The following is a 17,028-nucleotide window of genomic DNA, read 5'->3' on the forward strand; positions in this document are numbered from 1 at the left end:
GTGTGTGTGTGTGTGTGTGTGTGTGTGTGTGTGTGTGTGTGTTCTGTTACACCACAGAACCCTGACTAACATAGATCGAGAGCAGATTTTTATTGGTCTGACAAAGTAAGGCTTCCAAACCTGAACGTACCAAGCTAGAGCTGAGGATCAATTTTTGCAGTGGAGAGCGGGGAGGAGGAGGAGGTCCTGGCTTCCACAGGCCCAGAAACTGGTTTTCTTTTTTCTTTTCTTTTTCTTCCTGTCTGTCTGTCTGTCTGTCTTCCCCCCACCCCCACCCGTAACTGGCAGGGTCAAAGGTAAACCAGATTGCCTGTTTTTGTAAATTCCGTGGGTAGGTTTCCCGAAATCTTGGGCAGGTTGGTGCTGGGTGTGTGGGCTGTGGAGTGATGGGGGAAGGAAATTTCCTTTAATGAGGCTCTCCCTCCTTATCCAATGGGACCAGTCTGTTCAAGGCAGCCCTTTGAGTTGTTTCCATGGCCACTGAGTCTGGAATTCTCTAAACTCTTGATGTCACCCCACTCTGAGGAGGAAGTAGGAATTGTTTGTTACGAGCAAGTGAAGGCCAGGACAAATTATATTTAGAGCACTTTCCCCCAGACACAGATAGAAAGCTAGGGCCTAGAGTGTGTAATTTGCTCACTACTTGTCCTAGGAAAACTTGTGTCTCCTGTCACTAGAGCTCCAGGACCTGAGCCAAGGGCTCGCTGGCCTATCAGGACAAAGGTTATTACTTTAGTGTCTGAATTGTCCAATGAGGAGTACGCTTCTTAAGTGAGGGAATTTGCCTGACCTAGGTCTGTTTCCTTAACCCCCAACGTTAGGCATGTTGCGCTCGTAGGAAGTATGTCCTAGATTCCAGTCCTAGAAACCAAAATCCCCTTCACTGACAGCAGGAGCGGCCAGAGGACACAGGACACTGGTGCTGGAAATGGTATGTTCGGCCCGCATGGAGAATGTGGGGAGGAGGGATGCTGCGCACGGAGCCTGCAGTGGGAACCGGCCTTCTGAGGCAGCCGAGTCTCCCCTGGCTCCGGGTCCGATGCGGCTCAGCAGGCAGAGCCGCCGTCCTGTCCGTCGCCAAGTGCGCAGTGCTGTCGGGTTTGTGGGAGCCCGCAGCCCGCGTCTCTGTAGCCTGGGCTGTGTCGCCCAGAAGCTGTGGGGAACCAGAAGCCCTGGGCAGGCGCTCAAATGAGGGTGGATGGGGGTGGAGCTGCTTAGACGGTGAAGGTTAGGACTCTGGTTCTATAACTGCCTCGTCTTTCCCCAAAAATCTCGTCACACTACATGCAGTATTCCAGAGCACCTGTGACTCTCAATGTAAAGAAAGAAGAATAAAATGAGGCAAATTCTTACTTCAATAGACTGAGACGGATTTATTGGAGCAGCGAGGGAGTGGCACCAGCCCTGGGTCTCAACCTTGCTAATGCTCCCACCCTTGTATGCAGTTCTTCGTGTGGTGACTCCCTCCAACCATAAAAGTATTTTCGTTGCTACGTCATAACTGTAATTTTGCTGCTGTTGTGACTTCTAAAGTCTGATATGCAGGATAATTTACAGGATATCTGAAAGGGGACCCCGGAGCCCTTTCTGCCCTGACGGGCCATGCGACTCAGCTCAGGAAACTGCATGAGAGGATGTGAGGAACTTGTATATACAGAAAGGTAGCTGCCAGGAAGTTACAGGTATTTTTTCTGGTTTGACTGGGAGCAGAGTTTTCTACAAAGATCTATTGTATCTGCAGGAGAAGAGGAATGGGCAGGCTCAGGTTGAGCAATTCTTTATGGCTAGACTACTGCCCATCACAGCCAGACTGAACTCCTGAGGCTTTTAAACAACGCAAGTTGGAGCTGCATTTAAGATGGGGAAAACAAAGCTTTTGTGAACACTTATTTTTGCCTTCCCTTCCTGAGGGAATACTGGCTTTTGACTACATGCCAAGCTTTGGGGAAATGAATGTCTCCGGGGCACACTGGAAAGGGGGACAGAGAGATCTAGGTGGGCCCTAAGTCTGTCTTCAGTGCCCTGAAGTGAGGCAGTCTAAAGAAGACAAGGACATGCACATGCAAGGCGTGCAGGTGAAGGTGTGGTCCCGTCTCCACTGACCAGTCACTGTGGGGCTTGAGTCTTCCCTGAAGGTGACCTGACAAGGTGTTGGGAAAGTGTGAAATCCCTTTCTGAGAGACAAGCTGCCCCCTCTGATTGGCACCTTTTCCTTCTTTCAGCATGAGATTTCTGAAGAAATTCGCGCGCGCGCACGCGCGCGCGCGTGTGTGTGTGTGTGTGTGTGTGTGTGTGTGTGTGTGTGTGTTTCGAGCTCAATCGAGGTTGGAACACTGGGGAGGGTGGAGTGGGGCGTCCGTTGCTGCAGTGTCTTTAGACTATCCTCAGTTCTGTTGCTGCAGTGTCTTTAGACTATCCTCAGTTCTGCCAGGCACGTCACAGTGTCACAATTTATTGACTACACAAACTCACCAGCATTGGTGGTGGTGGTAGTGATTTGCCAAATAAGCCTGACTTTGCTTTTTCTCTGGGCAGTGGCAATGCAAATGCTTTATTCCAGTCTTTTAACTTGTTTGTGTTGTGAGACTGAGTCTCACAATGTAGTCTTGCCTGTCTGGAACTCACTATATAGACTGACTTGATAAAACATCTGCCTGCCTGCTTGACCAGAGTACTGGGGCTAAAAGGTTATGTGCTACTAAGCGTGGCCTTTCATCCCCAATTTGTTGTTGTAAGACAGTATCTCACTATTTGGCACTGGCTGGCCTGCACCTATGTAGTTAGAGAAGGCTGGCATTGAACTCATAGAGCTGCCTGGCTCTGCCTCCCAGGTACTGGGATGAACGATGTGCACAACCACACCTGGCCCTTTGATCCCAGTTTGAATCACCAGCATTAGCCAGCAGATCACACATCCACATGTCACACAATGATAGACAGCTCAAGATGGCTAGGAAATGGTTAAAGAAGCCACAGAGATCAGAGTCTGTCCTGAAGTCACAGGCAGAGAGCTGGGGAGGGCCTAAGGGGAAATCGGGAGGGACCAGATGAGACCAGTCTCAGCAGTGCAGGTGAGAGATGCCAAATGCCTGTCGGGAGGTCTGGCTGTTGGATGCTGAGTTTGAAGTGGGCTGAGTGTTTGGCCATGAAGAAACTGCCATGAAGAAACTGCTGGAGAAAGGTTAAGGTGGGACATGGTTAGCAAAGAGTTGAGAAGATTCCTGGCTTTGACCCTGAGACCCTGTCATGACTCATGCTGGCCACACTTTGGTCTTTTTTGGTCTTTTTGGTCTTTTTTTTTGGTCTCAGTTAAGAGGGTTCCATCTGTGTGGATTAAAAGCTCCCAAGTCTGGCGTGTCTAGTATGATTTGGTATATTTTCAGGTGTTGTTACTTACTGGTATAGTTAATGGCTCTTGGTGTGCGGGCAGATGGTGGGTGTTTACTCAGGTAAACAAGCTGTTCTTCTGTAAATAGTCCCCTTTTCCTGGTCCTGATACTCTGTGTGTACAAATCAGGTCAAGATTGTAGGCTAGGCTCTGCTCAAAGGTGATATTCTGCACAAGAGTAACTGAGGGCAGCCCCCCTCCCCCCGCCCACTTTCCCCACATTGTCTCTGGGAGTGTCACAGAGTTTCCTCTAAATTCTATGATCTTTTCCCTTGAGCCCAGAATTCTTAGGACTAGGAACAAATCTCTAACATTCCAAGTGTTTCTGATATTGTCAAACTCACTGAAAAGGGATGGGTGAGTGGACTTGGCCTCTTTCAGAATTGTCACTGTTCTTGGTTTTTGTTTGTTTAGTTTGGGTTTAGTTTTAGTTTGCTTTGTTTTGTTGTTTGAAACAAGGTTTCTCTATGTAACAGCCCTCCTGGAACTCACTGTGTAGACCAGGCTGGCCTTGAACTCACAGAGATCACCTGCCTTTACTGAGACTTAAAGTGAGCACCACTAAACCTGCCTAGATGTTTTTCTAAATGTTGTTTTAAAATGCAAATTTGTGATAGAGCTTGGTCCGGGAGTGTTGCAATAAGCCCCTAGTGGTAAGTCCTCAAGTTTCTCCAGTGTTTAGCTGAAGAGGGTTGTCCTCTCTTAGAAACAGAAAATATGGGAGAACGGAAGGAAAGAGATGGTGGGGATCCAGTGAGAGGGAGGGTGTCTTCCCGAAAGTTGCTAGATCAGAAAGCAGTTTTCTCTGAGGCCATCCTGCCTGTGGGGTTACGATAAGGAGTGGGCAGTTTTAGGATCAGGCTGGGTGTTAGTTAGTGGTCACTAGCCTACAGCATGAAGAGAACAAAAAATGAAATCTACTTAGTTAAGTATTGTCTGTCTTCCCATCAGCTTAGGTGTTTATTGATGAAGCTAGAAGGTTGGATTTGCAAAGCCCTGTTGTGAGTGAAAACATCGTATTAGGAAGGATGCTTGCAGTACATGGTGTCCCACATTAGAGACACAATGAATCAGCAAATAATAAAACATGGAGTTGCCATCTGTAGGAGGTACTGAGATTTTACCCTGAGTCAGAGCCATTTCTGCAGCCCAAAGATGGATCTCTTACAACAGTGATTTCAGTGTTGGTTAAGCTTGCAAAGCCCTTTGTCTTTCCCACCAACATTGAGGGGAGAGCAAGAGAACCCCCCTATCCCCCCCACCCTCCCACCCCCGCTTTCTCTTTCCCTGCTGCTTTCTCTGAGTTCACAGATGCTTTCAGGGAAGCAACTTACATCCAGCTTTAGAGATAGCTTTGTTCTTGTGTCTATAATCACTTCCCCTGTACCTTTTGGAATATCCTTTTCTTCTTCTTCTCTTGTAACAATTCTTTTTCATTTTAAGGCTGAATGCTCCAGAGTCTCTCACTCACTGCACCATTGTCCAGCTATTCCTGAACAGGAGGATGCCCTGGAGTGTAGTTCTTCCACCCAGAGTCACTCCATTGCAGAGAAGTGATTTTCTCTCTCCTTGTAGGTGTCACTGGCAAATAGCTGCTGGGTTAGAAGTGGGACACTGTGCATACTTCTTCCCCATGTTGTGATCTTTACTGGCTTAGACCTTTGCAGATTGCGTGCATGTGATCACAGCCTCTCTGAGTTCATGTGTGCATCAGTCCTGTTGTGTCTGGAAGACATCAGTTCCTTGATGTCCACTACCTTTGGCTCTTTAAAAAATGTTTTTCCACCTCCTCTTCTCATAGATCCCGGAGCCTTGAGAAGGAGGGGGCTTGAATCCATGTTTTCTGTTTTTTTTTTTTTTATTATTGTTTTATTTTGATTCTACACCCCACCCCCACCCTGCACCACGTTTTGTTAAAGAGAGAAAGAAAGAGACAAAGTTGGATAGATAGGGAGGTGGAAAGGATCTGAGAGGAGTGGTTGGGGGGAAAAGAATATGATCAGAATATATTGTATGAAAAATTAAAGGATTTATTTATGTGTATGTTTGTGCGATGTGTGTGTGTGTGTGTGTGTGTGTGTGTGTACGTATGTGGGTTCCCAAGAAGTCCAGAAGAGGGTGTTAGATGGCTGTCATTAGAGTTATGGACAGTTAAACCACTCTTTATGGGTGCTGAGAAACTAAGTCTGGTCAGTTAGAAAAGCAGCAAGCCCTTTTAGCCAATGAGCCATCTCTCCTGTCCCTGAAATATCCTTATTTTTCTTAAAGATGGATTTATTGTGTGTGTGTGTGTGTGTGTGTGTGTGTGTATGTGTGTGTGGTTTTTCGAGATGAACTCATAGAGCTCCTCCTGCCTGCTGGGCTTAAAAGTATGTGCCACCACACCCAGCAGTTTAATTTTTTTATTTTAGGATCCACATTTTGTTTTTATTAGTTCAAATTAGGAACAAACTTGCTTCACATATCAATCCCTTCTCCCTCTCCCTCCCCTCCCCCCAATGCCTCACCTGCCCTCTACCCCATTCCCCTTCCACTCCCCAGGGAGGGTAGGGCCCTCCATGGGTGCTCCCCAAAGTCCACCACATTATCCTGGGCGGGGCCTAGGCCCTTCCCCATGTGTCCAGGCCCAGAGAGCGTCCCTTCACGTGGGATGGGCTCTCAAAGTCCCTTCTTACACCAGGGAAAAATACTGATCCACTACCAGGGGCCCCATAGAGTACCGAGGCCACCTCGTTGACATCCACATTCAGGGGTCTGGATCAGTCCTGTGCTGACCTCCCAGACAGCAGTCTGGGGTCCATGTGCTCCCCCTTGTTCAAGCCAGCTGTTTCTGTGGGATTCACCAGCCTGGTCCCAACCCCTTTGATTTTCATTCCTCCCTCTCTGCAACTGGATTCCAGAGTTCAGTTCAGTGTATATCTGTGGGTGTCTGCCTCTGCTTCCATCAGCCACTGGATGAGGGCTCTAAGATGGCATAAAAAGTAGTCATCAGTCTCATTATAGGGGAAGGGCATTTAGGGTATCCTCTTCACCATTGCCTAGATTGTCAGTTCGTGTCATCCTTATAGATCTCTGGAAATCTCCCTATTGCCAGATCTCTCCTTGGACCTATAATGGCTCCCTCTGTTATGGTATCTCTAACCCTGCTCTCCTCATCCCCAATTCAACCTTCCTGCTCCTCCATTTCCTCCTCTCCCCTCCTCTTCTCCTCCTTTCATTCTGTTAGCTCCCTCTCCTCTACTCTCATGCTCCCAATTAGCTCAGGAGATCCTGGCCCTTCCCATTCTCTGGGGTCCATGCATTTTTCCCTAAGAGTCCTTCTTGCTTCCTAGTTTCGGAATGGGGTGGCGGGCAGGTGGGGCATTGGGGGGAGGGGAGGGAGAGGGAGAAGGGATTGGTAATCCTTTGCTCTATGTCTAAAATTCATATATGAGTGAGTACATACCATGTTTGTCTTTTTGTGACTGGGTTACCTCACTCAGGATGGTTTCTTCTAATTCCATCCATTTGCCTGAGGATTTCAAGATTCCATTGCTTTTTTCCACTGAGTAGTACTCCATTGTGTAAATGTACCACATTTTCTCTATCCATTCTTCAGTTGAGGGGCATCTAGGTTGCTTCCAGGTTCTGGCTATTACAAACAACGCTGCTATGAACATGGCTGAACTTATGTCCTGTTGTATGAATGTGTATTATTTGGGTATATGCCCGAGAGGAATTGCTGGATCTTGAGGTAGACTGATTCCCATTTTCCTGAGCAACTGCCATACTGATTTCCAAAGTGGTCTTACAAGTTTGCACTCCCACTGGCAATGGAGGAGTATAACAATAAGTCTTTCCGCCAAGCCGCCAGAGCCCTGCTGTCATGTGAGCTTTCCGACAGGCCACCCAAGTTCCGCCCGCCACCACATTAAGGTCCCAAGTAACACAGAGAGACTTATATTAGTACAAAAGCTGGTTGGCCAATGACTAGGATTTCTCATGTGCTAGCTCAGTCTTAATTATCATAAATCTATATTTTTATAAGACTTATATTATCGGATGCCAGCAGCAAGCATCCTGTCTTCCCGGGCTCATGTGGTGACTCTCTATTTTAATTTTTTTTTTTTTTTTTTTTTTTTTTTTTTTGGTTTTTCGAGGCAGGGTTTCTCTGTGTAGCTTTGGAGCCTATCCTGGCACTCACTCTGGAGACCAGGCTGGCCTCGAACTCACTGAGATCCGCCTGCCTTTGCCTCCCAAGTGCTGGGATTAAAGGCGTGTGCCACCAAAGCCCAGCAGCTATTTTAATTTTTAATGACATGTATGTTTGTGTCTTTGTGTAAGCATGTGCACATGAGCGTGGGTGCCCAGAGAGGTAAGAGGTATCTTATCCCTCTGGAGCTGGAGTTACAGGCAGCTGTGAGCTGCCTAATATGGATGCAGGAATTGATCCCAGGTCCTTCAGTAGAGTGAAAGGGTTCGTATGCACCGGGCTTTCTCCAGCTCCTATTTGTCTTTTAAACCTTTAAAACTTCTTTAAAATATTTTGTTTTGTTTATGGGTACTTTACCTGCATGAATGCCTTTGCACCATGTGTGTGCAATCCCCTGGGGACCAGAAAAGAGCATGGGAGCTGGAGTTTGGTGCCATAAGTGTAGTTGTTTAGCAGCGGTGTTGATAAGTGAATCACAGAGTACAACAAACCAGGTGGGAGTTTATTAGGAAGTGGGGGTGAAAGAGGGAACTGTGGCAATCAACTGAGAAAGGAATTGAAGAGAGTGAGGGGCAGGGGGAGCTGGCTTAAAAGGGGACCCTTGAGTATTCGTACAGAGCCTTATGCAGCCACACAACCCATGATAGAGCCACAAAACGTATGAGATAACCACGCAGCACATGACTTAAGCTTTGCTTAACTTAAAATATCTCATCTATCTTTTGCCTCTAGGCTTTCACCTTTCTCTGTTTCTGTATATCTTTTCTTTTTATTCCATGTCTGGCTGTGTGGCTGTGTGCCTGGCCCCTGACATCCTCCTCTCCTTGTTCAGTCTTGCTCCTTCTCCTTTTTCTTTTCCTTCTCTCTGCTTGCCAGCCCCACCTAGCCTTTTTCTCCTACCTCAATATTGGCTGTTCAGCTCTTTATTAGACCATCAGGTGTTTTAGAAAGGCAAAGAATCACAGCTTCAGAGAGTTAAACAAATGCAACATAAAGGAATGCAACACATCTTTGCATCATTCAACAAATGTTCCACAGCATAAACGAATGTAACACACTTTAAAATAATATTCCACAACAAATATGTGTGTGTGCTTTTAGGAGTCAGTGAGCTTTGAGGATGTGGCTGTGAAGTTCACCCAGGAAGAGTGGGCTATGCTGGATCCATCCCAGAAGAAGCTGTACAAGGATGTGATGCAGGAAACCCTGAGGAACCTGGCTTTTATAGGTACACACGAGCATTGCCCTTTTAGTCCATCACAGGACAAGTGTTTCTACCTTGTCAGTGTCGATGTATGAATTGGAATATGGGAAGGGGGATGGGGTGAATATATCAGATGGGATCACTTATACCTTCAATTTAGCTGTATCTAATATTTTTCTATTATTAATATGTCTTAACTATTTTTATTGTTCTACATTTTAGGAAACAAGTTGAAAAACCAGAAGATTGTAAGTGAGTATGAAAATCTCTGGAGAAAACTAAGGTAATTTGATTCCCAAGAGATAGCCATATTCCAGAGTGCTGGTGTAATAGAACATTTTACAAAGTAGTAAAAGATGCATTTGATATCCAGCATCAAACCTCTTTCATCTCAAGAAAACTTCTTCCAAAATTTAAGTCTTAACCATCAGCACTAGAAGATGCCAAACGTTGCAATCCTGAGAACAACTAGAATATGGTGATGTCACATGTGATGTGTTGTCATAGTTCATATATACAAACTTCATGCCCTACAGATGGTCTTTAGTTTGGTTTTGTATTTCTGGGCCATGAGCCAAAGCAACTTGGAGTGGAAAGGGTTAATTTCCCCTTGCAGTTTGAAGTCCATGATCAAGGGAAGTCGGGACATGAACTCAGGCAGGAAGCTCTGGGCATGACCTGAAGGCAGAGGCTGTAGAGGATTGCTATGGTCTTGCTCCCCATGACTTGCACACCTTGTTTTCTTCTATACCTCATGACCCCCTTCCTAGGAATGGTACTGCCCGAAGTGGACTAGACACTTCACATTGATTATCAATCAAGAAAAAGCTCCACATGCTTGCTTACAGGCCAGTTCAATGGGGACATTTTCTCAAGTTTTGTTAAGATTGTGTCAAGCTGACAAAATACTAGCCAGCAAAACTGACTCCTTGTTTTCATTACACACAAACACCTCAGTATTAACCATAACCTGCCCTTTCTGGTTGTCTAAAAGATATCATTTTATTAGTATTGGTATCACAATTTAAAAGAAAACACAGTTTTTAAAAATTTCAACACTTTAAAAGTCCAAGTTCTCAGCCAGGCGGTGGTGGCGCATGCCTTTAATCCCAGCACTCGGGAGGCAGAGCCAGGTGGATCTCTGTGAGTTCAAGACCAGCCTGGTCTACAAGAGCTAGGACAGCCTCCAAAGCCACAGAGAAATCATGTTTCAAAACAAAACAAAACAAAACAAAAAACCCAAAAAACCAAAACAAACAAAAAGTCCAAGTTTTCCTTACTAATGTTTCCAAGTCAATAGTTACCAAACTGTGGGCCCCTACAATATTTAAAAAAAAAAAAAAAGTACGTACTTTCTTATTCTAGGAGGGAAGAACCAGGCATAGTCAAAATCAAAGCCAATCAAAGCCAATTTCCAGTAGTATAAATATGGGTGTGCCACATCGGGAACTGAAACACCATCTCCTGGGCTCCCAGGTTCTTGGGAGCTCCACTTCCCCAAGTCTGTTACTGGCAGCACACAGTCTCCCAGGTCAGGCCAGTTCCACATCATCATGTACTGTCCTGGGTGGTTGTCCTACCCTACTGCTATCACCAATATGCTGTGGTGTCCACTGTAACTGAGGCTCCACCTTCTTCTATATAGACAGAGCTAAGACTTTATTTGACTTAAATGTCCTGGTCACAGTCCATCATTAAGGGAAACTCAAGGCATGGCAGGGGCCCAGAGACAAGGACTGTAACAAAGACTGTGGAGGAAACTCCTTACTGACTTGCTCTCCAGGACTTGCTCAGACTGTTTTCTTGTGTAATCAGAACCATCTGGTGCCTGGGGGCAATACTACCCCTGGTCTCTCCCACAGTGATGATTGATAACAAAAATGCCTCCACAGATTTCCCTAAAGACAATCTAATGGAGACATTTTCTCAGCTGAGATTACTCCTCGAAGATGATTCTACATCATTTCAAGCTGACAGAAAACTAACCACGAGTTATATAGGGGACCAAAAGATTGCCTAGCCAGTAGTAGGGCTGGCCTTGTGATCATAATGGCCTGAGTTCAATTTCCAGAACCCACATAAAATGACACATCTCTGTAATCCCTGTTCTTGTAAGAGAGACCCTGCTTCACTGACATGGAAGGAAACAGTACTCCTGAAAGCTGTCCTGAGCTCCTCCCATGTACCATAGCACACATGCATAACCACAAACACAGTAAATAAGCATGTTTTTAAAACTTAATGTGGCATTGATTTATCCACAAGCCATGGGGACAAGTTGGAAGTTGTCAGTTTATTTCATGGACATGTAAGCATTTACAAAAACAAAAAAAAATAAAAATAACTAGATTATTTTGATTGATACCATTGCACATCCACATAAGATTGTGGATTCAAATTTGTGTTGAGATGCTTGTGAATATTTCATGATCTCAAAGAGACACACCCCACTATTCATGAATACGGTTGTTTCTATTATAGCTGGCCTCAAATGGTCTTGGAAAACACAACAGTCCAGTCATGTTACAAACCTTTTCCCAGCATTTCTTTTGTTCAATCATTAATAAACAAAGTCACAGCCATGTACTCTTCATTTGTTTTGCAGCAGCCAACTGGTAGAGCAATTCTATGAATATAAAGAAAGCTTTCAGTGTACAGAAATCTGCAGCTGGATTCCAGAGCCTTCTGTGAACCTGAAATCTTGTCCAGGACTTGCCCCATGTGAAAAGCATGTGTGTGGAGAAGGGAGCATTGGCTGTTCATCGCTGGGTGTGCCCCTGAACCATCAGGTAGGACACAAACCTCATGAAGACCAGGAATATGGACAGAAGTTGTGTGAACATAAGGAGTTTGGGGGTAGCTCCAGTTCTCTTCTGTCCCTTCAGATGCATAAAAGTGCTCACCCTGGAGAGAAACCTTCTGAAAATAAAGCGTTCAAAGAAGATCTTCTATGTGTCGGATCTGGTCAGAGGAATGAAGAACACGACCATGCAAAAAAATCTTACATTTGCAAGCAATGTGGGAAAGGCTTCACGCATCCCAGTCCTTTACAAAGACATGAAAAAGGTCACAGTGTTAAGAAGCCCTATGTTTGTGAACTGTGTGGGAAAGGCTTTGCTCGGTTTGGTAACCTCTTAAGACATCAGGCAGCTGACAGGGGTGAGAATCCTTTTCTGCCTAATCATTATGGGAAAACTTTTTCTCGTTCTGCTTGCCTTCGAAGACGTATGGGAATTCACAGTGGTGAGAAACCCTATGTGTGTGAGCAGTGTGGGAAAACTTTCCTTGATTCTACTTACTTCCGAATACATAGAAGGATTCACACTGGTGTGAAACCGTATGTGTGTAAGCAATGTGGGAAAGCCTTCACCGCTTCTCGTTACCTTAAATCACATGAACTAACTCACACTCGGGAAAAATCTTATGTATGTAAGCAATGTGGGAATTCCTTCACGTTTTGGTATCAGTTTCAGAAGCACAAAGTAATTCACAGTGGCGTGAATCCCTATGTTTGTAAGCAATGTGGGAAAGGCTTTACTTACTCCAGTTCCCTAAAAACACATGAAAGAATTCACACTGGTCAGAAGCCCTATGTGTGTAAGCACTGTGGGAAAACCTTTGGTAGTTCTGGTAACCTTAAAAGACATGGAAGTACTCACACTGGAGAGAGACTCTATGTATGCAAACAATGTGGGAAATCTTTTAATAATCACAGTTCATTTCAGTTCCACAAAAGAATGCACACTGGAGAGAACCCCTACAAGTGTAAGCAGTGTGGGAAGGATTTAGCTTCTTCTTCCTCCCTTCAGAGCCATGAAAGGAATCACTCTGGAGAGAAGCCCTATGTGTGTTTGCAATGTGGGAAGGCTTTTAGTTCTGACAGTTCCCTTCGAAAACATAAAATAATGCACAGTGAAGAAAAACCCTATGAATGCAAGCAATGTGGGAAAGCTTTTCGTCGCTTTTTTGAGGTCCGAGTCCATGAACGAATCCACAACAGCGAGAGACCCTATCAGTGTAAGACGTGTGGGAGAGGCTTTTCCAGTTCAACTCATTTACGAAGACATGCACCAGTTCACGGTAGAGCAAATAAGGATGTTTGCAAATAACATGAGAAAGTCTCTTGTGTACTTCTCACAGAAATCAAACAACACAGAACAGCTTATGCTATCCATGTGGGAAAATGTCAAACAATTTGTAGAGAAACTATTCCTTTGAATCAATGTGGCTTTTAGCACTAGAAGTTCCCTTCAACTACATGAAAGTAGACACACCAGAGAAAAGCTGCAAGCAACATGAGTTGCTTCTGAGTTCTTTTCATTGTGGAGAAGATGCTATGCACACAGTGTAGATAGCCTTTAGTTCTTAGGGGCCCTCAAAAGATATTGTGGTAGTCATTTTGAGGAGAAACCCTTCAAATCTAATTTGGTGGTTTGAATAAAAATGTTCCAAATGTGTTAATATATTTGAATGCTCAGTTACCAGGAAATGGAAGTGTTGGGAAGAATGTAAGAATTAGAAGGCGTGGCCTTGATGGAGTAGATGTGAACTTCTTAGAAGTGTGACACTGGGGGTGGACTTCGAGGTTTCAAAAGCCTGTGCAGATCCAGTCACTCTTTCTCTGTCAGTGCTTATAGTTCAGGATGTAGCTCTCAGCTACTGTTCAAGCACCATGGTCCCAGCCATGCAATAATGGACTAAGTCTCTGAAACTGTAAGAAAGCCCCCAATTAAATGATTTGTCTTATAAGAGCTGCCCTTGTCGTGATGTCTCTTCACAGCAATTGAACAGTGACTAAGACATGTAGGGAATCTTTTTTTTTTTTTTTCATAAATGGTATATCATTCAAAGAAAATGAGGGAAGTTTTGCCACTTTCATTCATTTTCCCCCAAACTCTCAAAATTCCCTTCCTTCATTTAGAAACAAGAAAACAACAAATCAAAAACCAAACCAAAATATACCCCACACTTAGAAACACATTTGTACAAAAGCCACACAAAATTGGATGAGTGTTATTACAGGAATGAAACCCAACTGAAAGACATGGAAAGAGCTGACATTCAGGGAATCTTAAAAAATCTTTCAGTCATCCTTTTGTAGAAATGAAAGAACCCACTGAGGGAAACCTAATGTATAGAATTTGTGAGGTCTCCATTATCACTTTGGGAACACTTAGAAGAATGTATTGAGAGAACTCCTGGCATTGGGAGGCTTGAGGGAACATTTCTTCGTTCAACTGGAAATTTAAGAAATAGCAAAGTTTGGGAAATAAGTTTCATTAAAGGAGATACTTGATTTTAATGTGCCAATCTCACTCACTGAATCTATGCTGTCTTGTGTGATCAGTCACGCACTGGGCTATGAATACCATGTAATCCTACTTGGGAAGCTAGTGAGAAGGATCCCAAGTTTCCAGAACTCTCTGGATGATATATTGAGTTCCTGGTATTCTCAAGGAAACTGGGTTCCCCTTTTGGGGATTATGTCTTGTTAATCATAGACTTTTAACAGTTGAACATAGGAGAAATCTCAAGGACTACTTTAATAAAGTTTGAGTGAATAACAAGCTATAGGTCTCAGAAGGTGGTTATATTATACTGTCTTCCCATCTCTGCCTCTGCATATTTCTCTCTCTCTCTCTCTCTCTCTCTCTCTCTCTCTCTCTCTCTCTCTGTCTGTCTCACACACACACACACACACACACACACACACACACACACACACACACACACACACACACACTGCCTTTTACCCATTTATTGCATGAGTGGTGTTTTTCGTACTTCTATATCTGCTACATATGTTATGCGATGCCTGATGAGGCTGGAAGAGGACATTGGGCCCCCTGGAGCTGGAGTTGCAGGGGGTTTTGAGCCTTCATGTTGAGGTGATGTAATTAAACCTGGATCCTCTAGAGAGGAGCCTGTGCTCCTAACCACTGAGCCATCTCTCCAGCCCCTCTTGGCTTCTTTGAAATGCTAGGTAATAGCTGCTAACTTGATTGTTATATAGTACAGGGTGACCTCAAATTCACTATAGCATTCCTATCTTACTCTGTTTTTTCTGGCGGGGGGGGGGGGTTGAGACAGGGTTTCTCTGTGGCTTTGGAGGCTGTCCTGGAACTTGCTTTTGTAGACCAGGCTGGTCTCGAACTCATAGAGATCCGTCTGCCTCGAGAGTGTTAGGATTAAAGGCGTGTGCCACCACTACCCCGCCCTATCTTATTCTATATTCACATTTTGAAGTGGTATGTGTCCTCCTTAAAAATACACAGCAAAAAAATTACTCATTTTCCCATTACTACTACTACTACTACTACTACTACTACTACTACTACTTCTTCTTTCTTCTTCTTCTCTTCTTCTTCTTCTTCTTCTTCTTCTTCTTCTTCTTCTTCTTCTTCTTCTTCTTCTTCTAATTCTAATTCTTCTAATTCTTCTTCTAATTCTTCTTCTTCTTCTAATTCTAATTCTTCTTCTTTTTTTTTTTTTTTTTTTTTTTTGAGACAGGGTTTCTCTGTGTAGCTTTGGAGCCTATCCTGGCACTCTCTCAGGAGACCAGGCTGGCCTCGAACTCACAGAGATCCGCCTGCTTCTGTCTCCCGAGTGCCCGTTACTTCATTTTAAGCAAACATTTCCCCCCTATATTATTGTCTAGTCTATTGTGAATATAGTAGCCTTTTGTTCTACCCTATAACACACATTTTATTAGTTTCTGGTAGTGGAAATACCTAAGTACACCTTCAACTTTATCAGCCACAAATAGGCATTCAACTGTAAGGATACTGCTGCAGTTTGACTTGGTTACCTCCTTGCCTATTGGTTTGTCTGGGTGTTCTCCTTCCTGGAAAGGTAGAAGCTTTTCAAAGCCGTCCATTCCCACTATTTAGTCGGTTGCAGTTAGATGCATTAGGTGCATGACTTAGTGGGTGAGTACGGCTGTGGTGAAACACCGTAAGCCAAATAACTTGGGGAAGAAAGAATTACCTCAGCTTACACTTCCACATCACTGCTCATCATCAAAAGAAGTCAGCACAGGAACTCAAATGGGACAGGGTCCTGGAGACAGGAGCTGTCGCAGAGGCCATGGAGGGGTGCTGCTTACTGGCTTGCTCCCCATGGCTTGCTCAGCCTGCTTTCTTAGAGAACCCAGGACCATCAGCCCAGGGATGGCCACACCCACCATGGGCTGGGCCCTCCCCCATCAATCACTTAGAAAATGCCTTACAGCCCATCTTTTATGGAGGTATTTTCTCAATTTTGGTTCCCTCCTCTCAGATGACTAGCTCTTGTCAACATAAAAATTAGAATAGGGCTGGGGGCTGGAGAGATGGCTCAGTGGTTAGGAGCACCGACTGCTCTTCCAGAGGTCCTGAGTTCAATTCCCAGCAACCACATGGTGGCTCACAACCATCCATGATGAGATCTGGTGCCCTTTTCTGGTGTGCAGATATACATGGAAGCAGAATAAAATAAAATCTTTAAAAAAAAATTAGAATAGTGCAAGAACCTGTAGAAGAACAACAGGGCCTGTGTGTACCTCCCAGGTGGGGTGAGCTCCAAACATGCCAGTCAGAGACTGCCACAATCAGCTTAGAAAATGCCTCACTAAGATTTCTTAGTGAGGTTAGCTTGGCAACCTCATATCCAGAAGCAAGCCTCCCAAGTTATTTTTCCAGTGTCCCCAACCTCACCATTTTCGATATAACATTTAAATTTTTTATTTTTACATATTATGTATAGGTGTAATGAATTTTTTATCCTTTTACATGTATTTATGTATATGTGTGAGTATGGACATGTGTGTGGAGGTACCCTCAGAGGCCAGAAGAGGGTAGTAGATGCCTTAGAGCAGTGATTCTCATTCTGTGGGTTTGACAGACCTCTATCTCCAAAAATATTTACATTATGATTCATAACACCAAGATTACCGTTATGAAGTAGAAAAATCATTTTATGCTTGGAGTCACCACAACATGATAAACTGTGTTAGGGGGTCACAGCATTAGGAAGGCTGAGAACCACTGCAGCAGAGAGAGTTAGCTGTGAGCTGCTGGGGTGGGAGCTGGGAACAGAAGTCTGGACCTGCTCAAGAGCAGCAGGTGCTCTTAGTCACTCCGCTGTCTTCCCAGCTCCTCAACCAACATCTTAACATTCATCGTAACCCTAACATTTGGTTTCACTACAATCAAGAGCACCATTTTGTACAACAGCATGGAAGACAGACAATAGCCTCTGGGGGCA

General features: G+C 44.5%; 1 protein-coding gene across 2 annotated transcripts; it reads left to right on the forward strand.

The window, feature by feature from the left end:
* Positions 1-767: 767 nt before the first annotated feature.
* Positions 768-13,535, forward strand: LOC100756545 (zinc finger protein 878). Of its 2 annotated transcripts, XM_027419533.1 has the most exons (5): positions 768-931; positions 8,682-8,808; positions 9,007-9,067; positions 11,390-11,573; positions 11,670-13,535. In XM_027419533.1, exons 1-5 carry the CDS (start codon positions 929-931, stop codon positions 12,891-12,893), a joined length of 1,599 nt encoding a protein of 532 aa, XP_027275334.1. In that variant the 5' UTR covers positions 768-928; the 3' UTR covers positions 12,894-13,535. The 2 variants fall into 2 exon arrangements, with proteins under 2 accessions (XP_027275334.1, XP_027275333.1); XM_027419532.1 differs by having other exon boundaries at positions 11,390-13,535.
* Positions 13,536-17,028: the final 3,493 nt, after the last annotated feature.

This window comes from Cricetulus griseus, chromosome 5, assembly GCF_003668045.3.
Source record: "Cricetulus griseus strain 17A/GY chromosome 5, alternate assembly CriGri-PICRH-1.0, whole genome shotgun sequence".
In the NCBI taxonomy this organism is placed as follows: domain Eukaryota; kingdom Metazoa; phylum Chordata; class Mammalia; order Rodentia; family Cricetidae; genus Cricetulus; species Cricetulus griseus.

Bases quoted from the DNA above. Each gene is read 5' to 3' on its own strand.
- LOC100756545 (XM_027419532.1), top strand. The intron at 8,809-9,006 runs GTACACACGAGC...TCTACATTTTAG, and splicing joins GAGGAACCTGGCTTTTATAG to GAAACAAGTTGAAAAACCAG. The intron at 9,068-11,389 runs GTAATTTGATTC...TTTGTTTTGCAG, and splicing joins AATCTCTGGAGAAAACTAAG to CAGCCAACTGGTAGAGCAAT.